This window comes from Tenrec ecaudatus, chromosome 1 (genome assembly GCF_050624435.1).
Source record: "Tenrec ecaudatus isolate mTenEca1 chromosome 1, mTenEca1.hap1, whole genome shotgun sequence".
Classification (NCBI taxonomy): domain Eukaryota; kingdom Metazoa; phylum Chordata; class Mammalia; order Afrosoricida; family Tenrecidae; genus Tenrec; species Tenrec ecaudatus.
The window spans coordinates 15,161,149-15,185,943 of NC_134530.1; the positions used below are offsets into that span (position 1 = coordinate 15,161,149).

At 50.5% G+C, this 24,795-nt stretch overlaps 1 protein-coding gene across 1 annotated transcript; it reads left to right on the forward strand.

Moving 5' to 3' along the window:
- Window positions 1–4,022: 4,022 nt before the first annotated feature.
- On the forward strand, window positions 4,023–10,239 carry LOC142444733 (calcium-independent mitochondrial carrier protein SCaMC-3L-like). Its single transcript, XM_075545968.1, has 7 exons — window positions 4,023–4,136; window positions 5,352–5,507; window positions 5,819–5,971; window positions 6,137–6,241; window positions 8,440–8,607; window positions 8,705–8,852; window positions 10,067–10,239. Exons 1-7 carry the CDS (start codon window positions 4,023–4,025, stop codon window positions 10,237–10,239), a joined length of 1,017 nt encoding a protein of 338 aa, XP_075402083.1.
- Window positions 10,240–24,795: the final 14,556 nt, after the last annotated feature.

A 24,795-nucleotide genomic window follows, 5' to 3' on the forward strand; every position in this document is an offset into this window, starting at 1 on the left:
TTTTTAACTAACTGCCACACTGTCTTTTCTGATTCTACCATCCTCAGCTCATTAGAAGAACTTCTATCTCCTCAGTATAGATGGATACAGACCAGCATGAGGTCGTTCCAGAGCCTTGCTCTCCCTCTTCCCTGGTGAAATCACTGCAGGTAACAGTGGAAGAAGTTGCCTAGATATATCTTTCTTGTCCTTTTCAAAAATGTTTCTTCCTTGTTGAGAACATCCACATCAAAACACTCATTTATCCAGTAACGACTTCATGTACAAGCAATTGTCGCTGATGCATGATGTCCCTCCAGTGATGTGACCATTCTCACCTACCTTTCCCCAGATATCCTCCTCCATTCTCATTAATTCATTATATTCAAGTTTCCTATCGAATAAGTACCTGTCACTGCACGAATACCTGGCTGGGGTGACAACAATGGCTTTATAGTAGGTTTTGAGGTGAAATACTGCAAGACCACCAGCTTCGTTTTTCTTCTCAAGGAGTTCTTTGCCTATCCTGTTTTTCTCTCTTGTGGACCAGAGAAAAAAGTATTCAAAATACAAACAGGAAAAATAATGCACAGTAAGAAGCTCAGGAGTCGTTATGCCTGCTTGGGTTCTAAACTTTGTCCAGCATCTTTGACTCTGATGTGGACATTAACTTGTGGATTGATGAGATGTTGCCACTAGAGGACACAGAAAGTCAATGGAAAGCAAAGAGAGAAAATAATCATATTTCTCCCCCGTCATTATTTGTCCCACAGTTTAAGAATTCTTATTAAAGATTTATTACAAGAATAGTACACAGCACAAAGAGGGGGAGGTTATAGGAGTGTTAGAACACAGAGCAACAGTCATGCCAACAGAAGATGGCTGGATCGATCTCTTGTCTTTGGCGGAAATAAGGATTCTGAGGAGCAGAGAAGTTTTGAGCTGTTGAGGGCAGTGTCCGGTCGTATATTATTTACTACCTTGTCATCTTTTATGATGTCAGGTTGGGGTAGAGATTAAGGTAAAGGGAAGTATTGGGGTGTCTGATACACCTGAGAGACCTATAGTCTTATGATTAGGTTAATGATCATGAAGGATGAGATCTCGGATGGCCTAGGTCACAGGGAATGGGATTTTCGCGTCATGGGTGCTGGAGGTGATCACGTGGTGGTGAGGAGTGTAGTCTATCCATGCCATCTACCTGGATGGTGGAAAGAGACAAATGAAGCAATGACCTACTCAGAGGCAGGATGCTTACCAAAGTGGCTTTGTGTGCTGTCCAGGGGGTAGTGACATGGGACAGCTGGAGAATAGTTATGGCCATCCAATATTTCAGTCAGCAGAGGGTTCAATCATCTTTGCTCCTTTGGCCTAATGTCAGCAAAGAAATTGTATTATATTTAACTTTCATCAAAATGATAGATCTTCATTTTGTTTAGACCTGTCTGTGTGCATCCATGATCAAATTCATCAGGGGATTTGAAAAGTACTTTCTATACATTATAATTGAGGTGAAGCAACAATTAAGCTCTGCCTACTACCCAAATGGTTCGTCGTAGTAACCTACACTGGTTCCACCAGAAGCAGTTCTTGGAATTGCTAGCTCTGGGGCTGTTCTCCTTTGGTGTTTAGGGTCATTATGAGTTAGGATCACTTGGGCCCTTTTGAGGCAGGATCTCTCAACAAAATCCAATGCATGTTATCCAACAGTAGTGCTGTCTAAGGTAATATGATTCATTCTTACAACCCACGTGAACTATTTATTATCAATGGCTCTCTTCTTATGGATGCCACACTCAGTGTGTAGCACAAGCTATTACTCAGGATTCACAGGAATCTGTCAGAAGTGGAAGCATATTTGCTGCTTTGATTGTATTTTGTTCCCAGTGAGGAAAATGTATAATCAAACGCAGATAAACTGAAAAAAAAAAAAAAAAAGCAAAACTGAGCTATTCTCACTTCTTATCTGGCTATAGGAGTCCCTGGATGGCTCAGTTTTGTCCTGCTCCTCTCCCTCCTCCATTGCATCCTTTGCCACTTACACCTCATTGACTGTCACAACACAGCCTCATTCAAATCACCTTCGATGTTGTCTTCACTGTGCCCGTTTCCACAGTTCTGGCTCAAACCTTGACTTGATTGTGTTAGAGAGGGTTCTCTAGGGAAGCACAACACGGATTCTTTTGAATATTTATATAAATGTGATATGACAGCTAATCAGTCCACAAAGCAGTACAGAGGGCTCAGTCCAACTCACTTCTGCTTGTGAAGTCCTTTTGTAAACATAGACACACACTCAGTGTTCTCACCTTCCCTTCTACAGTGTCCTGGGATACCTGGCGTACCTGGCCAAAAACCTGCCCGACACCTTCCGTGAGGCCAAGTTCCTGATAGCATGCCGGTGTTCTCTAGTGTCTGGGCCATCTTCCTCCCAAGGGAGCTCATGGTCGTTGTGGATATTTCCATCTTGGCCTCCAAGTGTGGGGCATGTAGGCTTCATCTTTGCACAACAGTGCTATATGATCTCCCTAAGGCCAACTAGAAACACATCGAATGGGTTAAGGAATAAAATATGCTTGGGAAGAAAGTGATCCACAGCTCTGTGAGCTTTTCTCATAGATTTTACAAAAATAATAAGCATAAGTCGAAATATAAACGATGCCTTCCCCAGTCAGCTTTTATGCCATGGATGCATCAGCCTTTGTTTTCCATGGCTTGTTGATTTCAAGTTCTGGGAGTGAGTTCCAATCCATAGGAACCTCGGGTACAAAAGAACAAAGCCCGAGCCGGGCCTGTGCATTCTCACAGTTTGGGGACACTTGACTCTTGCATCCAGTTTTCCAGTCCTCTCGCTGGGGTCACTTTCTTACTGCTTTCTTTCCTACACCTAATATGTCATCCTTTCCCAGCTACTGGTCCCTCTTGTTAGTAAGTCCAAAATAAATGGGACAACTCCTCACAATCTGAGTATGCTTCTCACAGAACTGATTTGCTTGTTCTACATCTCTAAACAGGAAGTAAAGGGAGGAGCCAACATCCTTGGGCGGGTCCAGCAGTGAACTCGCTGGCATTGAGGCCACCGGGAAGAGGGGCTTTGGTAGAAAGTCCTTGCGATCCATGTCTCAAAGATGATGAAAGAGCTGGTGACTACGCCAACCCCCCATCCCAGCAGCCACTTCAATCCATCTGCAAACCACCTTGCCCCCGGTCAGGTGGCTGTGACAGTCCTTGTCGGACAGAAAAACTGCGGGGAGCAGCTAGCCTAAAATCAGCAGCAGGTGCGCTTCACGACCATGTAGCTCTTCAAGCTGTCAGAAACGGGGTGGCCTAGGCTTCTCTTCTGTAACTCGCCTCTCGGTACTTTCAAACCGGGTACTTTTCAGTGAACAAACCAGGCTTTGACCGGTTCCCATGGACAAAATCCTGTGGCATACTTCCTCCTCGGGAACCAGTGAGGACGCCATGCGTGGGGCCGGACTCCAGGTTGGGGGACGAGCCCAAAGTGGGCAGGGAGACAAGCCTGGAGATCTGCTTCTGCCCAGAGACCAGCAAGAAAGTCCTTTAAAGCACAGTTCTACTCGCTACCGCTGGGGGCGCAGCGGGCCAGTCTGACAACCCTCTTTATGGGTTTGTTTTCCCTGTAACACATTGGTAGGTTTGGGGCGTCAGGTAGGGGCCCCGATGGGGCACGTGGGCAAGGGTTCAGCTGTGAACCTAAAGTGTGAGGCTTCAAGCCACCAGCCCTTCCGGAGAGCGAAGTGAGCACCCTTGGGGCCTGGTGGGCTTGCCACCGCGGGGTGGCCCTCACCTGGGGCTGTGGGCTTTCCTGCCACACACCAGGGGCTCACAAGGACCTCTGTGACCTCACTGGCTCCAGGAGGACTTAAGGCCCTCCAGACGGCTCTTGCTTTGAGACGACAATGGCGACTCTCCCTGACAAGAAGCAACAGCGTTGCTCTTGGGCAAACACCCAATTTCAAAGATTCACGACATTTTTATTCCCCGAACATCCAGCCCCGCGTCCGTCCCCACCGCCTCGCATCATGCCCCCGCCCCCATCACCCTCGCAGGACTGGAATCCCCCGAACACTCTCCTTCCCGGGCCTGTGTTCAGCCAGGTGGCTGACCACAAGCAAAAGCCTGCCACCTATCAGCAGGTAAGACTGGGGACTCAGCACACATTGCGGGGGAGGGCGAAAGCGGCCTGTGCCCAGCCTTTAGCTCCCTAGGTCCGTGTCAAAAGGGGGGCTTTGCCAGTCAGGCACCGACCTATTCTCTCACAGTTAGGAGGCCGAGGCCATTCTTCCAACACAGAATTAGCCTATGGGGCAGAGGGGGTTTCTGAGGCTAGCGGGCTTTCAGAGAGCAGGCAGCCTCAACTTTCTCTTTAAAAAAGGGCTGGTGAGGAGGAACAACTGACCTTACTGTTAACAGTTCAACACATAACCTGTGACACCACCAAGGAACCCAGTTAGGAGTTCAAATTCAGAGTTCTCTCTCTCTCTCTCTCTCTCTCTCTCTCTCTCTTTCTCTCTGTCTCCTTTTTCATCCATTTATGCTTCATGTGGTCTCTTAGAGCTCAAAAGAGATGGGCTCAGAAACCTCTCTGCACTCATGTCGGAAACTCACTGCCATAAATCCCTGCTGACTCACAGTGACCCTACAGGACTTGGTAGAAGTGCCCCTTGGGGTCCGGAGACTGGAGCGCTTTAAGGGAGTAGAAAGCCTCATCTTTCTGTGGAGCGTGTGGAGGGCTGGGATTACTCACTGCTGACTTCCTGGTTAGCAAACCCAATGCATGACCCCCGGGAGGCCAGCAGGGCCCCTCTCACAAGTGTGGTTGACAGCATGTTGAGAATGTGAGGCAAGACAGAAAAGGCCGACTATCACACAAAGGTGGGCCATCTCAAAAAACTCCCAAATCAAGAAAATTTTAAATTATCATTCAAAAAAGATCGACCCACTCGGGAATTTGCCGGGGCAGTTCTACTCTGTGGGTAGGGCGACTGTTGGACGGAGTTGGCCCGATGACAGTGGGTTTGGCTGGGTTTGGCCTGGTCCTCTGTAGGCTTCCAGTCTGCTCAGCCCTGAAAGACTCCACGCAGGAGAATGCGTCTGTCACATCTGTCTTCTCTTGCTGGTTGACGTGGACTGCTGACCATTGGGTGAGCAGTGGGTTGCTCACCTACCGCAATTAAGACGCTGGTTAAGAGTTGCCACGAGTATCTCTTGGGTAGAATACCTCAATTCCTAAGCCCCTCTAGGCGAGCCCAGTGTCCCGAACCAAGCAGAATGGATTGGCATGAGCTTCCGACCTGGGCAAGGAGAGGAGAGCCCATGACATTGGGTGGGGATCTCTATCTGGCCCACAGCTGTTGGATAATGGAGAAGTCCTGATGGTCCCCATGGGGGACGCAAGGATGGACAAGGAGGGGGCCTGGTGGAAGATTCTGCTCTCTGGAGCCGTCGCGGGAACCGTGTCCCGCACCAGCACCGCCCCTCTGGACCGGACCCGAGTGCACATGCAGGTGTGGGCGTGGGGCCTCCACTGCAGCCAATGGGGATTAGTGGGCAGGGCTTACCCGGTTTCAGGGTGGGGCTCTAGGGTATTGTTGGGGATACAGGAAGGAGATTGTGGTTTTGGTGGATGGGGACAAGGGCGAGCAATGGAGCCCAGAGGTGAGGGGGAAGCTTGGAGTGACGGGGGGAGCCTGATTTTTTCAATGGCGCTGGCTGCACCCAGATCCGAGGAGCTGGGAGCTGCAGGTGGGGCTGGGTTGAGAATGGAGAGGGCATCGGGGAGGGGTTTGTCCAAGGGTCAGGTCTTTTCCACCCTCAGGTTTACTCTTCCAAAAAACACCTTATGAACCTGCTGGGGGGGTTACGGAGCCTGATCCAGGAGGGAGGCTTCCGCTCGCTGTGGCGCGGCAATGGTATAAACGTGCTCAAGATCGCCCCTGAGTATGGGATCAAGTTTCTCGTCTTCGAAGAGGTAGGAAGTGATAGGTGTCTACAGCCCCGCCCTCCGGATCACACGAGCCCGCCTTCCCAGCCCTCTGTCTCCTGTCCGAGTCCTCAGGCCCTCTCCAAGGTGGGCTTGAGGCTGGAAGGCCCCGGAGCTGTGCTCACCTTCCTCTCTCCTCGCTCGGGCCCGCAGTGTAAAGCTCACTTCGGGGAGTCCTCAAACCCCATCTTCCAGGAGGATGTCTTGGCGGGGTCTCTGGCGGTGGCCGTTTCCCAGACGCTCATCAACCCCTTGGAGGTAAGTGAGAGCCTGCTCAGTGGACAGCCTCGCACAATGAAGCGACTGCAGCCCCTACCTACTGCGCAATGACTCGTGTGCCCCAGGCATCCTGCACAAAGCACCGTGTTCGACCCTCACCAGGACCCGCCACATGATCTGCCGGCTCCATTTGGTTGGTGGTTACTGTCAGATTGACTGTGATGCTAGGTAACCTGGCCATGGCATTCTTGGGCACCTCCTATGCACGTGACAGCTGGACTTTGACTAAGAAAGACTGAAGAAGCATCGATGCCCTTGAGGGATGTGGTCAGTTCCCTGGACTGTCAAATGAACTCCCAGATCGGCCAGAATGCTCTGAGAGGCAAGGATGGCGAGACTTTGGCTCCCAGACTTTGGCCATGTTCCTGTCCAGTGAGCAGGACCCACAAGGAGATGGGTGCATACAGTGGCTGCATCCCCGGCAGAAACATCAGAAGCACAGTTAAGATGATGTATGATTGGGCTGGTTCCTGCTGCTCCATTGAGTCCCTGTGAGTCAGAACCGTGTCCCCAGCACCTCACAGGAAGCACTCGCATGACAGCAGGGAACACTGCTCGGACAGAGACACTCAGTGCCCTTTGGGGATACTGTTAATCCATCTCTGGGAAGCTGGCCCTTGTGTTTTACGGACCTCCTCCTTTCGCAACCAGGACATCTTTTTTTATCACCACTGGGTCTCCTGGTCACTCAGCCAAAGTCTTGCTGTCCTCACATCTCAGAAGCCTCTGCTGGCATTGCCCTAAGCCGGGCTCCTCCTTCGGGGATCCCATCGTCCAGATACTGTTCTTGCCAATACCGTCTTTCTTAGGCATAGACTGATTGCCCAACTGTTACGTGCATATGACGTCACCATGGCTTCCAGCTGAGTCCTGCCTGTGGCATTGTGGCTCTTGGACACTTCTCAAGAGGGGTGTTGCACAAGTGCCCAAGGCAGCCTGTCCCTTGAGTGCCTGATTGCGGCTCCAGTGGGAGCTAGTGGCAGATCTGAGCCAGACGGAAACCCTTGACTGCTTTGCTCTTTGCTCTTTGCGTCACTCTGTTGTTTCTTGGTCCAGTTCTGAGGTCGTTGGTTTCCTCTGTGTTGGGGTGCCATCCATCCTGACGGCTGTAGTCTTTGATCTTCATCGGTAAGTACTTCCAGTCAACTTTCCTCCCAGCCAGCAAGGCTGTGTCCTTGGCACCCGGCAGGCTGCTCAATGGCCTTGCTCGGCTCCTGATTCCACGTACTTGTTGGCATCGCCCAGCATCTGGGATCACTGTCTGCACACAGGATGGAATCCTGAAGACAGGGAGGGGATCCGACGTTGAAGCACAACTTCCCTGGTTTGAAACCCTGCGGTCTTCCTGCCTCTGCTCATGTGTTCATATGAATGTGGGGACACAGCTGGTGTGGTTCAGGGAGTGTGAACATCAATTGTTTTGTGTTTCTGGTGTCCAGCGTGTAGTTGACGAGACCAGATATGGCTGGGGATACAATCCCAGACAGTACACCTGAGGCACAGTTACCACCCTTCAGTCAGGAAGGCTGGCACGGGACGGGAATGGTTTCAGCAGAGCTTCTAGACCAAAGCTTCCCAGAGTGGGTGGGCTTGAGCCTGGAGGGAGCACGGAGGGAGGCGTGCTGAGAAGACCCACTGAGGCTGCAGAAACAGATCCCTACACATTATGTGGTACCATTGGCTTTAGTAGTAAAGTGTTGCATTGCCAGCGGGTCATGATTTTGTTCTGAAAGGGGGTAGAAAGCAAAGTAAAATTGGGCACAACTCTTGTACCGGATAAACCAGGAAGCAAGGGTTGGCCATCTACTTGCCACACTCGTGTATAAAACCCTGGGGGGTTGCCTCCTGACAGATGAGGTTAACAAACCTGGAGAGTGAGTGTCTGTTTCCCTGGGGCGGGTGTTTGATTTGAGGCAGGGCTGGCTCCAGGGCACTTAGCCCCATATGTCCCACTCACTGCACTTCTCCGGGCCCCAGAACAGGGATGCCCATAGGGGTTCTGAGGACCCTCCTCACCAGTGTCCCCTTGACGACCGTGGAGAGTCTCACCGACCTCTGAGGGCCTGGAGGCCCACCCCGTTGTTGAGCTGTGCCAACAGGGCTCCTTGCACAGGGACAGGGCATGAGTCCCCCATGAGACTACTGACAGGAGCTCCCTGGCCTCCCTGCCTCCACAGGTGCTGAAGATCCGCCTCACGCTGGGACGCACAGGCCAGTACGATGGCCTAGGTGACTGCGTCGGCCAGATTCTTCACCGCGAAGGCCCGGCCGCGTTCTATAGGGGTTATGCGCCCAACATGCTTGGCATCATCCCTTATGCCTTCACTGACCTGGCTGTCAATAAGGTTGGCAGAGGTGGGGGTGAGGTTGCTGTAGGCGGCATTGACGTGGCCCAGGACTAGGGCCAATTCTGAGCCTTCTCTGGCCCCCTACCCCTTGCAGATGATGAACAACATACGGGTAAAGAGCAGAGGGGATAACGAAGAACACAGCCAGGCTTACAACATCTACACACAGACGGTGTCCACAGTGTGTGGCCAGATGGCTAGCTATCCCCTGACGCTATTAAGGACCAAGCTCCAAGCAAAAGGTCTGCCTGCCCCTGATGAGACCCACTTTGTGGCCCCACCAAATGCCCTCAGCACATCCCACACCCCCATTCTCCTTACTTGGCCCTGACCTCTTAGGCTGCCATCCAAATGCCTAGAACTCATACTTCCCCAAAAATCTTAACATCCTGTGCCATTTTCCCTCAGTCCCAAAGGTGATCTAGTCCTGGGTGACACACACCTCGACCCCGCCCCCACCCCGTGCATGTTTTCCTCCTGACCTTGTGACACAACACTTGCTGAGGAGATGGTGGCCAACTTACACATTCCCGTGTCGGAGGGAAGTTGGGAAACCCAGGGCTGTTTCGAGGGCCCCGTTTGGGGAAGGGCATCTCTAGGCCTTCCTTCCCTAGCATATATCGGTGGACTTCAAACTTCCAATTAGAAGCTGAGCCAATGTCCCAAGGATAGACCACACAGGGACCCCAGGACACAGGACTCACACCCCCAAAGAGGCCAGCTTGCTCAAATAGACTCATGTCACACCTGCACCATACATTCTATCCGGAGATTCACATTGACCCAAATGGACAGAGCAGAATGACTCCTTAAGGTCTCTGAAGTTGTCCATCCTCACGGGAGCAGAGAGCTTCAGCATTCATCACTTGACACTGACTCGGGAACCCTAGAAGATGGGGTGGAATGCCATTGTGGGTGTCTGGGACTGTACCTCAACCATTATGGGAGTAGACAGCCTTGTCTTTTTCCCAGAGAGGCACTGGTGGGTACACACTGCTGGCTTTGAGGTGAGCAGACTAGACTCAACGCACTGGGCCACCTGGGCTCACTTCACCTTTAGCAGCTCCTCCTCACCAGGGTCCCCAAAACAACTCCTCAGATCTAATTCCCCAACTACCTTAATCACCACAACCCAACCCATCTGAAACTCTCAAAACAGACCAGAGCTCACTCCCTGACCTTGACAAAGCCTCTCTCCACAAGCCCCCTGAACACATGCCCAAGGCCCTAGCCAAACATAGGCATCCTCACCACAGTCACCTCTTTCAGGGGAATTGTCCAGAAACCCTTTCCCTACACGAGCGCCTGAAAACACCCTGAATGAAGTCTTTTGTTGCCGCCTCCACACTAGCTCATTTCCTCTGTAACATTCTAGACTCCAGGCTTTTCCTATCAGCACCCCAACACCCCCACTTCCTTTATTCTATGTGTAATAACTTGGCCTCATTCCTCATAGATACTGTGGAGGGCTCAAAGCCCACCATGCGGGCCATTTTCAGAGACATCATGGCTGAGCAGGGCTGGCCGGGGCTCTTCCGAGGCCTAACACCCACTCTATTAAAAGTTATCCCGGCTGTGGCCATCAGCTGCACGGTCTATACAACAATGAAAAGCACCCTGGGAGTTTAGGTGAGAGCCAGACCACAGGTACATAGGGGTGATTAGGTGGGGACAGTCCCTTCAACAGTACATGATGTGACACCCGCTCCTCCTGACAGGCTCTCCTGGGGAGGACATGATTGTGTCCATGGAGGTGCCTGAAAACTCCAGGAGCAGGAGTAGAAGGCCAGCATGTGGTGGAAACCGCTGTTGGCAGACTGGTGGCCAGTTCCCTTACATGCACTGGCACAGGCCCAGGAACCAACCCAACAACTTCATGCAGGTGAGGGGCTTTGGAGAGAACTGCCATCTCCCCAGGAGTATATGAACTTTGGATGAAAGGGTGCCAAGTGGCGGTTGTGTAATTAGGTCAATTGAAAGAGATATCAGACAAAATGAGGCATTCAATTGCTCACCTCTCAGACATCCAGGATCTCAGCTGTCAGATCCATGCAGGGAGGGGGGATATATTTCAGGTCAGGGCTTATATACACTTTGGGGACATGCAAGCCCCCCTGGTTCCATTGTAAATGGGCGGGGTTGTACCTTCGGCATACTTGCAATAGGAAGGGACAGGCAAGGGGTGTACACGCCACAGTAAGAGCAGGTACTAAGAGTATCCATGTGACAAGATTGGTGGCCTCTAAGGACCAGAAGGCAGCCAAATCTTGTACCTCCTGGAGTTGGCTTCACCTGGCTTTGGGGCTGTCTTTCAGGGGAACAATCCACTGTCCCACTGATCAGGGAGTGGGCCCCATCTCAGGTGGGACAGACTATATAGTCTGAATGCTCTAGATGGCCATAGCCCTCAGGCAGGAAACCTTGAAGCAGTTCACCTCCAAGTGACTAGCCATTGACCATGTGTTAGCAAGCAGCATCTTAGGTTTGGATAAAATATGGGGGAACAACCTGGGGAATAACCTACCTGTATGCGACACATTCCCAGCACCCTTGTGTCCCTGCCCAGGTCTACTCCTACAAAACCAACAACCTGGATATCCTGGGGGACCTGTGGAGCATGGTCAATGCAGGTGCGGTCCACTCATTGAGCTGTGGCAATGACATGAACGTCCTCAAGGGAGAAACTAGAGGGCACACAAGTTGATCAAGTTCATGGCCCATGAACAGGAGGGAGCTGTCAGCAGGCATGGCATGGTAGGTAGCAGTGGGGGCTGGGCTCTTGGAGTTGAAGGGGCACTGCTAAGGCCCTGACACCTGTGCCTCCCACCCACAGGTTACATGGGCCATCCTGTGCCAGTAAGACATTCTGTGTGGACAGGAGAGCTCAATGGCTGGCTGCATGGCTAGTGCCAGAAATCAAACCTATATTCCAGAAAAGAAAGCATCATTGATCCAATGGAGGTGAGGAGGAGCTTGGGCCAACAGCAGGGGGAGCCCCCATAGCTGCTCCTGAGGCAGCACTCCTTTTGGAGTGTGGCAATGGGAGGTAGGGTTTCCAGAGAGAGTGATCAAGTGCCACCCTGTTGGCACCAACTCCTTGGATCCCAGAAGCCACAGAACAAGCCTTGCCTGTTCCCATGTCCTGGCCTCTGTGCTCCATAGTTTTCTCATTGGCAGGGTTGCGAGAATAGGTTAGCAGGCATTTCTTCCTCTTCTTAGATTGGAAACTCTGCTGACCACAGTCTAGCCTGAAGTCCCCACTGCCACATAGGTGGCAGCTTCTCATGATGTCTCTTGTCTTAGAATGGTCCCGGTACTCTCCAGGTGCTGAAAACGAAGTTGACCCTGTGCCGGATGGGCCAGTACATGGGACTGCAGGACTGCTACCAGAAGATCCTAGGGAACTGGGGTCCTGGGCCTTCTACCGCAGTTAACTGACCAAAGTGCTGGGGGTCTTCCCCTATGCAGCCATCGACCTGGGCCTCTCTGAGGTCCTGGGGCTGCTCATCCCTGTCCGCCGAGTATGCCGCAGGCCTGCATCAAGGATACTTCCTGTTCCAAAGCGTCCAGCACTCTCCTCCTGGCTCCCTACCTCTGACAGAGACGCCTCTCAGCCTTAGAAGGCCACTTCCTGGCTGTGGGGGACAGAGGGGAATGAGGAGCCGCCCTTCTCTGTCCAGACCCCCTGCAGTTTGACACATCATGGGACATGCTTTGTCCAATCCTCCCAGGGACTGTCTTGTGGGTTGCCTCCCGGTCAATCTCACTGAATTAGGACTGGCTCCGGATAACTGCCCTAAAGGTCTGATCCATTTCCGTAACCAAGTGGGGCCACAATACGAATTCAACATGGATCGCGTTGGCCAGAAAATGGGACTTTCCATTCCCATATTCTCTACGACGTTCACAACTTCGGTCATGAAACCTCAGAATGGTCTGAGATTCTGTACGTTCATGCCATCTTTTCCTCTGCTCTCGTCCCCCTTTCTGTGCCTCCTGCCAAACCAGCCAACGTCCTCCTTTCTCAATACCCTCTGGTGGACTCTTCCAAACTCCGGAACCTCCGACCACCGCACACACACTTCCCATCCTTCTGATAGCTTGGATGTTTTGTTCTTCACACTTCCCGATCCTCCACCCTAGTCCCTACCATCTCCTATGAGTCTGGAACCAACCCCACCACCTTCTCAGCCTTCAGAGTTCTCCAAACATCTGTCTCCCCCTCCGGAACCCCTCCACTCCCCTGTTGTTTGGGGTGGAAGCGCCTATCGTCGGAGGGACTCTCTCTCCAAGCCCTGACCTGCCCTTGGCACTGTTCGACCTGGCCAATGACAACGACTTAAGATGCGTGGACTCAACGACCCCAGTGACCCTGGATGAGTCTCAAGTGACTATCAAGGTAGCGTGCAAAGCAGTCTCCTTTTTGGTAGACACAGGAGCTACCTTCTCATTACTTCTTTCCTTCTCGGGCCCCACCTCTCCTTCCCAAATTATGGTTGTCGGTATAGATGACAACCCATCAAAACCTTTGCTCACCCCTCCTCTGGTTTTAGATATAGGAAAGTCCTCTCTTTGCTATTCCTTCTAAATGATGCCTTCATGGCCTGTGCCGTGGCTGGGTAGGGAATCTCCTGTCTAAGCTGGGAGTTAGTCTCCAGTAGAAATGCTTCCTACCCACCTCTCCTTCCCCAGCAAACTTTTTGCTAAAGCTCTCCACCATTGAGCCTCCACCCACGCCCTCCACTGCTCCACTGCCACACCACATAAACCCTGAGGTGTGGGACACTTCCCGACAGCTTGTCGCAAAATATCATCCCCTTAAAGACCCTTCCACGTTCCAATCTCACCCCTAGTTTCCAATCTCCCTCACTCACGGAAGAGGCCTGAAACCCATCATGCAGCGCCTCCTATGTATCCAACATATTGTGCCTGCACACCGTGCGTGCAACACCGCTGTCTTGGCCGTCAAGATGGCAGATGGGTCCTACTGCCCAGTACAGAACTTGCACCTTATTAATGAGGCTGTAGTCCCCACCTACCCAGTGGTCCATCACCCCTGCACTATCCTGTCTTGTAGTCCACTTGACAACACCCATTTTACCATATTCGACCTGAAGGACGCTTTCTTTACTGTCCCACTGGACGCTTCCTGCTAGTTTATCTTCACATGGGAGGTCCCGACACCACAACCGCCTGCCAATATGCCTGGTCCGTTTTTGCCCCAGGGGTACCACGACTTGCTCTGTTTGTTCAGGCAGGCGCTAACCACTGACCCTCTGCACTGTCCCCTCTCACCGTCCATTCTGCTTCAGTAGGTAAAGGACCTCCTGCTGTGCAGCACATCTGAAGCCTGCTCTCTGGAACATCCTGCCCAACTCGTGTGCTTCTTAACTACGGAAGGCTATGGAGTCTCAGGAGCTAACGCCCAGCTCTCATGTAAAACCATTATCTACTTGGGGCTGCAGCTCACTCCCACCACATGGGGACTGACAACAGAAGGTCGCCAGGCAGTGAGCGAACTCCAAACTCCTCAAACCGCAGACCAAATACATTCTTCCCAAGGCTTCGGAGGACGTTTCAGACATTGGTTTCCTCATTTCCCCCGTTACCAAACCCCTTGTACAAAGCGGCTAGGGCCACCCCTCCTGGCCACCTTGACTCTGCCCACCTTGACTCTGCCCATGGTCTCCTTCGCTTCCCACCTTTGCATATACCAAAGCCCACCAAACCTTTTTAACTTTACACTCACGAAAAGCAAGGTATATGAGTTGAAGTCCAGACTCAGTCCCGTGGGCCTGCTCTGTCCTCTGTGGCTTATTTGTGTAAACAACTGGATAGGATGATCAGGGATTGGCCACCTAGCCTCCGGGCTCTGTCAGCAGTTATCTCCCTAACTAAAGGAGCCTTCAAGTTAACACTGGGAGAGCCTATCCAGACGTTATATCCCACAGACTGCAGGACATCCTCTCACATCACGTCCTTTCTCTACTCTCTACAAGCCACTTGGAACAAATCCACCTTGTTTATTGAAAACCATAACATGACCCTACGCCAGGCTCCCGATTTGAACCAGGCAACTCTTTTGCCCCAACTCCCAGAGTCGCTGGAGCCTAGAAGTCACGTTTGCCCACAGGCAATTGAGGAACTAATGATGCCCCGTCCCAAACTCTCTGATCCACCGTACACTATTCCACATCTAACCTTGTTTGTTAATGGCCGCCTGTGCTGTCATCTCACTTGGTTGAGTCTGGGAAACAGCACACCTCCCCATCGGAACGCCTTCGCCAAAGTAAGAATTATCACTCTCATTTGAGCTCTCTCTTTAACTAAAGGGAAAACATCTAATATAAATTTTTTGTTTTCAGATTCTAAATATGTGTTCCTTACAGCTCATTGTCACGCCACCATCTGGGAAAAGTGCGGATTTATGACCACCAAAGGGTCCCACATTGGAAACTGTCAATTAATAGCCAGCCAATCTCTTACAGGTTTTTCAGCCACTGAGAAAAGTAGCTACTATTCATTTCAGAGGACATCACACCGATACCTCTCCTGTCACCCAGGGAAACCACCAGGCAAATGCTACTGCAAGAAACCGCACCGACAACCCGACTAACGCAGCCCCAAGTCTCTCGTTCACCATCCCCGACATGCAACCCTCTTACACACCCCAGGAAGAAGCCACCCTGAGCGAAAAGGGAAGACAACTCAAGAAGGGTTGTTAGTTCTCCAAAGTCAAATAACACTAGCCACACAACAAGCTGAAGCCTTCTTCAACTGAATGCATTACTCTTTACACATTGGGCCCCGTGCCTTGTCCCAATTCTTGCCACCAATCTTATATCAACCTCAACGAACCCAGCTCGTCCAAAATGGTAGTTCCTCTTGCTCCATTTGCAAAGCGGTCTATACCCTACGTGCCCATAAACCAACTACGTGGCCTACTGCCAAGATGGTCAGATCGATCTTACTCAGATGACTAAACGCAAAAATTTCCGAATCCTCGCATGTGGAGATACCTTTATAGGTTGGGTCGAAGCTTCCCAACTACACGAGAGACAAGATATAGGTACAGACATTCTACTCACCCAAATCACACCCAGGTCCTCCCCAACTCCACACAGGCAGATAATGTTCCATGATTCAGAACCCAAATCACACAGATCTAACTTTCTCTGAACATTAAATGACATTAGCATATTCCATACAGGCCTCAAACTTCAGGAAAGGTGGACAGAATGAACGGAAGTATAAAATATATTCTGTCTAAACCAGGGATTCCCAAAGATTTAAAGAGAGGTCACTTCACTGTCCCTCAGACCTGTTGGAGGGCCAGACGATAGTTAAAAAAAAACTATGAATAAATTCCTATGCACATGTACATACCTTATTTTGAAGTAAAAATAACAAGGCAAAAACCCTTGGCAGACCAGATAACTGTCCTTGGCCGGCAACACATAGCTCACGGGCATTATTTTTAGGAATTCTGGTCTAAGCATTCCCAGGAACTTCAGGGCCTGTGGGTACACTTACTCCTTCTTGCCTTAACTCAAATCTGAAGCACCACCCCAATACCATGCTCTCCTTCTTTTGTAAGCCCATTTGAACTTTTGTGTGGCAAAGTCGTCCCCATCAACCACAACCTAACAACCCAAGCACCACCACTAGGATACCATTAACCTTTTCTTTCTTTTCTAAGAAACTGCTCCAGCAGCATGCAGACCGGTGTCTGCCCTCACCCCCCTACTCCTACACGACCTGACTTGCCAGGAATCAGTCCAATAGACTCTGTTCTGCTAAAAGAACTTGATTCTCAGCCTTGACAACCTACGTGGACAGGGCCATACCCCCTAATCCTCACTACTCCCAGCACAGTCAACGTCCTTGGTGACCCTATCTGGCATAGTCTCACCAGCTTAAGGTTAACCCAACACAAGTCATGACTGGTATTCAACCCAGATTGTGGGACCTACTACCCTATGCTTTCTGAGGGGACCTCCTGCTTCTCATACCTAGCATGTGCTCTGACGGTTCTCCGTGTAGACCCACACATACAACCTTTGGTGCGTCCTACTCTGCTCCACGCCAGGTCTTGCACGTGTGGCAGTTCTTCCTCCATAGCCGCGGTGGAACTACTAACGGCCTAAGGCATGCCATCAGTAGAGCCCATTGCGGCCAGCGTGGGTGGCGGCGGTCCGTTTGCCTTCGCTTCAACATCACCTTTCTTCGTCCATTAATCCCAGGGGCCCCACACAACTTCAGCGAGCAAAACAACCTGGTCCTCTGCTCTCTACATGAACAAAGCAGTGTTGTAAACAGTTCCCAGAAACAGACTTGGTGTCTGCATATTGTTCCTAGTTGCAGCATCCGTGTAATGCGCACCACTACTCTATCCTTCAGAGTTACACCCTTCCCAGAAACCAATGTGGAGAGTATCAAATATATATTGCAGACCCCTCGGATCCAAGGTGGGGAAAAGGCATCACGGCCTGTTTGTATCCACACTGCACCGCTGCAAAGCCCTCGGCCATCCTATCAATCCATAGCAGTAGATTCAATTTCCCCACCCACCAAAGAGCATTGATGAAGTAGCTAAAGACAACCATGGTAATGAACTTAACCTATTAGCCTAACTTACACACCAGGACAACAACACTAACCCCTTCCAGTGGGAAAATCTGATCCAAGAAACAGCCCTTTAGTTAAATGCCTCTGGAATAGAAAATGACTCTTGGTTCATTTGCGCCTCCCTGCAACGTCCACTGTTGGCTGCAGTTCCGGTAAGCTCCCTCCCTTCAGCCAAAACCAGCAACCCTTGTCCTGCCCCATTCCTAAGTTACCATTGTTTGCACCTGAAGGTCAGGTTGGCATCAGCTAACCCCTGTGTTATTTATCATCCACAAGACAGGTGTCGAGCCTACCCTGCAATCACAAGGAGACCATTAAAGGCTCACTTCAAGCCCCCTAAGAATCATCCTCTGGTGCAATGGAGCCCTAACAACATGCCTCAATTCTTCCAGCAGTGCCTACTACCTCCCAGTAACAGTAGTGCACAACATAACATGTAGAGCCAAGAGGAAGTCTAATGACTGTGGGACCTGCACGTGCTCTGTGGCTCTAACACCAATTGAGAAATATATCAACCAGTCCTGGGAGATCCAGCCTCATTTCCTCCTTCCCCACAGCTGTCGTGACACTAGAAGCTATAGGACAAATCATCATTCAGCCCCATACCTTTAAGGACAAAGTACAATTCATGATGGATTCCACTTCTAACTCGCTGGCTTCCCTCTACAAACAATTAACGTCCTTAGCCCAAGTCACCCTACAAAGTCACCGAACCCCTGACTTAACAGCAGAGAAAGGGGGGACCTGCATGTTTTTTAAGAATATTTTTACTACATTAATGAATCAGGTACGGTTGGGGAGAACATTCAAGTGCTCTACATCATGTCGAGGATTAGACAAAAGGGCTCCACGGGCACTTCCTCATGTTTTTCAAACTTCTGTCATGTCATGATCTATACTCCTTGTTGGGCCCTTGGCAAAAATTTGTGTACTGTTACAGTTGCCTCCCTGCGTGTTTGCAAATTTGCAGGACGGGATGAAAGCCATCTCCAACCTGATCTTCAGCCAAATCCTGCTTTACCCTTAGAGTCTGCTGCTGGCTGGTCCGGGCCCCAGATTTTAAAACTCTTAGATCTCCTCGTCGTCCCGCCTCAGCATGATGTAGTTCACGATCAAAGATGATGCCCATTACCACTATGAAGACTTTGGGAAGTTTGGCCGGGTACAGGCTAGGCAGCCTCTTGTACCAGCTTCTGAAGAAGACAAAAAGCCTGCTGAACTTTGTAACTTTTGCCTCCAGAATTTCACAGAGCCCATCTAACAGGCAGGGGTCACACAGCCCTCTCTCCTGAGCATTCTCAGAAGCACGTTTGCAAAGAACAAGATGATTTGCCAACAGGTCATCCCCAGACCCGAAACGTGCAACCCCCGCCAAAACCTGCAAACAAACACAGCACAGGAAACCTCCCTCCCACTTATAAGCCCACATGCCTTTGTCTCACACCCTATATATCTCCGTCCGCCCCAACACCCTGACCTAACACACTGGGTTGTGGAACTCACCCAGGAATCTTCCCTCACCTCAATAATAACTCACCTCTCTATACTTCTCACTCCTGAATAAGCCTTGCACCCTCCTGCGCCTCCATCTCCAACCTTTCACTCTTCCTCTCCCCTCCTGTGTTTGCCCCTCCTGGGGTGGGCTGGGGAGGACACGGCTGTGGAGAAGCAGAGCCCAAAGGGCTTTATCGTGTGGTGCTGTAACCACAGAAAGGGGCAGGGCTTGGCACTTGAAGGGCCACCACAGTCTTCCTCAATTTAGGATGTTGGGTGCTTGCCCAGTTGTTGGCCCCAGGCTGGGCTTGGCATCTTCCTCTAACAAGTGGGTCTGTGCCTCTCCTCATCTCCCCTAAACTCAGTCTTTAGGTTTAGGACCCACCCTCTACCTAGATGGATTGATTACATGATGTCTCCTTGCATTTGGAAATATGTGAGCCACGAGGTGCCTTGGTAACGTAGTGGGTTACTCACCGCAAACTTAGTTCAAAACTGCCAGCAGCACCTCAGGAGTCATGAGGAAGGGGGGAAGCAAGGGCCTGATTGGAGAGCTCAAAGTTTCCTTTTCTCTGGGACCACCATTACCTAGGAGCACCTGAACCTCACGCCCACCAGGGGTAGGGCCTGTCCAGCCAGACCCTGAGGGCGTTAAACCCAAAGTTATGCCTTGCTGTATCTTGTGACGATTGCACATGTCACATGCCAATGTGTAGGTTCCTGCCAATCCAGTTCTCCCTGTCTCTTAGGGGCCAATCTAACCCACAGCAGCTGTGTTTTCTGTCTTTCTTTCTTTTCTTCTCCTTCTTCTTATTCGTCAATTTATAGGGGCTCATACAGCTTTTCTTACAATCTATCCATTGGTTCAAGCATATTTGTATATTGAATGCTATTATATGCAAAACATTTTCTTTCTACTTGAGCCCTTGGTATCTCTCCTCATTTCTTTTTCCTTTCCTCCTGCATAAACTCTGGAAAATTTATGATTTTTTTTTTGCCTCTTGCATTGACTAGGTTTTCCCTTCATCCACTTTGGTATTCTCTATGCACCTGGGAGTTTGTCATAGGTAGATCATTGTGATCAGATCCACTTTCCTCCTCCCAGCTAACCTTTTCCCTACTGGTATGATTACTCTCATTATTGGTCCTGAGGGGTTTATCTGTCCTGCATTCTCTGTATTTCCAGATCTCACCTCTACTGATGTACATGCTCTGGTCTAGCCAGACTTGTGAGGTAGAATTGTGGTCATGATAGTGGGGGGAGAGGGAAAAGGGGAAGCCATCAAGAACTAGAGGAGAGTTACATGTTTCATCAGTGGTATACTGCACTCTGACTGGCTTGACTCGTCCTTGTAAACCTTCTTTAAAGGGATACCCAATCATGTACAGATGGGCTTTGGGTCTCCACTCCACACTTCTCCTCATGCACATTGATGGGATATTTTTTTCTGAGTCTTTGATGCCTGATACCTGTCACTGTCTACACTTCATGATCAAACAGGGTGGTGTTTGTCTGCCTTGTGGACGTTGATGCTTCTCAGCTAGATGGTCGCTTGCTTCTCTTCAAGCCTTTAAGACCCCACGTGCTAGATCATTTGATACACAGGCACCATCAGCTTTCTTCATCACATTTCTGATGCACCTACTTTGACTTCAGCCATCCTGTCAGGAATGTGAGCATCATGGAATGCCTGGTTGTTAGAACAACGTGTTCTCGTGTCAAGGGAGGAATTGAGTAGAGACCCAGTGTCCACCCGGTAGCTTAACACTTAACATATAAATATATCTGCAGACATCTCTCTCCCTATCGTTACATATAGTATACTCACATGTGAACATGCTGTGTTAAGGCCTTTCTAAATGCCCTTTGCGTCCTAGTTCTTAACTCTACTTCCTTTCACGTTCCTCTTGTCCCACTATCATGCAGGACCTTCATTCAGGGTTCAGTAATTGCTCTGGTTTGCACTGCCCTTCATTAAGTCCCAGCAGGCATCATACACCCTCCGTGCCATTGATTTCAGATCACTTGTTCCCTTTTCCATAGGTCTGTTCACACCCACTGCCTTTATCCTGCTGTCCTCTCTACTGAGTACCCCTGGAACAGTGGTTCTCTCTTTTCTCCAGATTGTTCATCCGGACCAACTAATCTTGATAGACATGGGGAGACAATATGCAGTCCTAAAAACCAGGTAGAGCAAAACAAAACAAACAAGAACCAACCACGCAAAAAAGAAGTCTATAAATGCTTCCAGGTCTGTTTGTTGAACTTTGGTGTGTTTTGTAGTCTTGTCTGATGGGGTACAAAGGCCTGCGCCCCTACGTCTATTTTGATATTCTTCTGGGCCCTCATTGCTTTGCTCCCCTGGCAGCTGTGTTGTGCACCATTAGCGTTGTGCCCCCGCGTGTTGGGGTCACATCTGACACAATCCCAGCACTGTGTTTCCAGTGTGGTACCCCTTAGTGCTATGGATCAGTGAGGCATGACATGTCTCATGATGGGGCTGGTTGTCTGGTCCTCTCTGTGGATTGGATGCTATTAGTAGGAATACCTTCCCCAGGACTTGGTGCACGAGGATGCTTTCTACACTCTCTCCTTCTCTGTTACTTTGCTCCTATGTGCTTTGAACCACAATGGCCTCTCCCTGAACTGTAGCTTCAGTGTTATAAACTGAAGTAAATTTTATGGGGGTTGGGTGTTAGGTTATTCCAAGTTGTTGGAATCGGGATTGGAGGCGACGCCACAGACCTTCTGGTTCCTTGCTTCAGACCAGTATATTTCATTCACATCTTCACACACCAGGTTGAACTCTGGTAACCTTCTCCCTCTCCTGTGGAGGTATGAACAACACACTCCCCTTGGGTGGCCTAGTGCTCTGCTACCCAACTACCCATGTGTTTCGTTTCCCCTACTTTTTAGGTGGCTGCTATATGCATCCCTGGATTGGGACTGGGCCCTGGAGTGGGACCTGGACCTCCCCAGAGGAATGGATGTGTACAGGGACACAGAAGAGCACAGTTGGAATGTTAAGGTGACGGATGCCTTTGGTATCCCCACACCCATAGCCATTTCAGTGTTCACAGGCTGCAGGGGCAGTGGGAGCATCAAAGGTAAGTTGTTTTCAATTGAATGGTTGTAAGGGTACCTGGTTTACAAGGGGAGAGTCTACATGAAGTGGCAGTGTTTTCGGGGTGAACACTTTCCCGGTTCTCTCAATTTCGGAAGATCTTGCTGACCCAGCACGACACGGTCCAGTACAACAGGCTACAGAACTATGTGCAGCAGATGCTGGGGAAGCCCCAGGTTTCTACAAACGTTATCTGCTCAATGGGCTGGGCTACATTCCCTACCCAGGCTTTGACGTGGCCAACTATGAGGTCTGGGGTCTGCTCTGACCTCCACATCACTTCCTCTTTCCGTAGCTGTCTGCCTCTCATGGAGTCGGCTGGAAAGGACAAGGCTGTGGAGGTGCAGAGCTCCAAGTCCTTGTCTCTCTGGGCTGTGGTCACAAAAGGCAACCAGGAGGCACTTCACTGGCAAACACTGACTTCCTGAATTCAGGATGTTGGATGCTCTCCTGGTTCGTGAACCCAGCCTGACATGGCATCTTTCTCAAACAAGTATCTGTGTGTCTTTGATTGACATGGTTCTCTAGAGAGACAAAACCAGGACACTTAGGATTTTATAAAGATTGACATACAGAAATACACAATGCATGAAACAAAAAGCTCATTAGTCTATAGGGCAGTACAAATGGCCCAATGCAATTAACGCTTAAGAGTCAGCTACTATACTGGAAGTTCAAGCGCTGCCGGTGTAAGTCAAAGAAGCAGGCTCTCTGGCCAAAAGCACCAATCAGCATGGCAGGTCACCAACAGTCAACAAGATGACAGGGTTTGACAGTCCCCAGTGAAATGAATGTATACTCCAGTAGCATGGTGAAGCAGGCCTTGAAGGAACCTCAAACTACAGTGACACAGTCCATAGGTTAGGTGAATCATAAGGAGTGTAGCTTGCAGGATGAGGCAGAAAACCAGCTACGGCAACCACACATTGGTCTGATCAGCAAAGAGCAAGAGACAGGAAAGGCAAGGCTCGGGTAGCCATTTATCTCTCCCCGTTTTAATTAATCCCACGTTCATTTGGCACGTTGGCACGATAAACGTACGCCTATCACAGTGTCTCTCCTCTTCTGCCTAGATCTCAGAAAGTCATGAGGTTTTGGATCCACCCTCTTCCTCGATGGATTACGTGATGTTCCCTTGCATTTGGGAAGCTGGTAGCATGAGGAGCCTTTATGGTATGATGCGTTACTAACTTAAGACTTAGCAGTTCAAATGATGAGCCGATCCCTGGCCAAAACACGATCCTTTCTATTCCTGGGAGGAGTTACACTCTCAGCAATAATGTGTCCTGGAGGAGTAGCTATGAGTCCAGATCAATCGAATCGATGGCATGGTGGAGTTCAGTGAGAGCATCAGTTGGCGTTATTAAACCAAATCCAGGGCTGGTGAGTCGACTTGGGACTCACAGGTTTTCTGAGACTGTGAATCTTTCTGGGAGCCACAAGTCTTGCTTTCTTCCCAAGATGAGTTTGAACTGTCAACCTTGCAGTTAGTAGTGGGAACTCCTCACCCACAGCGTCACCTGGCTTCCTTGGATGCATCGTGGCAGGTGATTGTATCACATGCGAGATCACTTGGGGGCAGTGGCAGAAAGCGTTCCTCCCATGTGTGTGACCCAGGATCCATACCTTCCGGAGCCACGCCCCCCCCAGGACAGCTAACCCCTTCTATCAGTGGAGGGCTTCTGGTTTGTACAGTGCTGCTGAATGGGTTTCAGCCGGACCATGAGATAGGCTGACTTTGGGAAAGAGATCACCTGGCCTCTCTTCCTGGTCTCACCCAACCTTGGATGCTCCACAGAAAGTGCCCATCAAGAGGGCCCTTGCGGGGTCAAAAGAGTGGGGAAGCTTTTGCAGAAGCTCTGCCCTCACAGCATTATGCCAGCTACTACAGTGTGACAGACAGGTGGATGTCAGGGGCGCCCACCACACCCAAGAGTACTTTTGAGGGGAGATCCATGGCCTCCCAGGTGCTGAAGACTCGCCTGACACAGGGTCGCACAGGCCATTACCAGGGTCTAGGCGACTGCATCTGCCAAATGCTTCGACACCACGGCTTGGCCTCGTTTAATTAAGGATATGCTCCCAACATACTTGGCATCCTCCCGTGTGCATGCACAGACCTGGCCGTAAAAAAGGTTGGCAGAGGTGGGGGTGAGCTTGCTGTAGGAGGATGTGGTGTGCCCCAGGACTAGGGCCCATTCTGAGCCTACTCTGGACCCCTGCTCCTTGCAGATGATGAACAACATGTGGCAAATGAGAAGAATGGATGACCAAGAGCCTAGCTAGGCTGAGAACATCTGTACCCAAACAGTCTCCATAGTGTGCAGCCCGATGGCCAGTTATTTCCTGACATTAATAAGAACAAAGATGCAAGCAATAAGTCTGCCTTCCCCTGATGAGACCCACTTTGTGGCCTCCCCAAAAGTTCTCATCCCTTCTCATCCCCAAATTATTCCTACTTGGCCCTGGCAACTTATGCCGCAAACCAAATGCCTAGAACTCATACTTATCCACAAATCTAAACATCCTGTCCCATTTTCCCTCAGTCCAAAATGTGATCTAGTCCCAGCGTACACACACCCCGCCCCCCATGCACGATTCCCCCGACCTTGTGCCATACCACATGCTCAAGAGTTGATGGCCAACTCACACATTCCCGTGTCGGAGGGAACGTGGGCAACACGAGGACGTTGCAAGGGCCCGGTTAGAGTAAGTCCATTTCTAGGCCTTTCCTCCCTAGCATCTCGCGGTGGGCTTCAAACTTCTGATTAGCAGCTGACCAATGTCCCAAGTGCAGCCCACCCAGGGACCCCAGGACACAGGACTCACACCCCCAAAGAGGCCAGCTTGCTCAAATAGACTTAGCCAACGAATGGTCCCATAATTACTCCCCACACTTGTCAGGTCAGACCTGCACCATATAGTCCAACTGGGGATT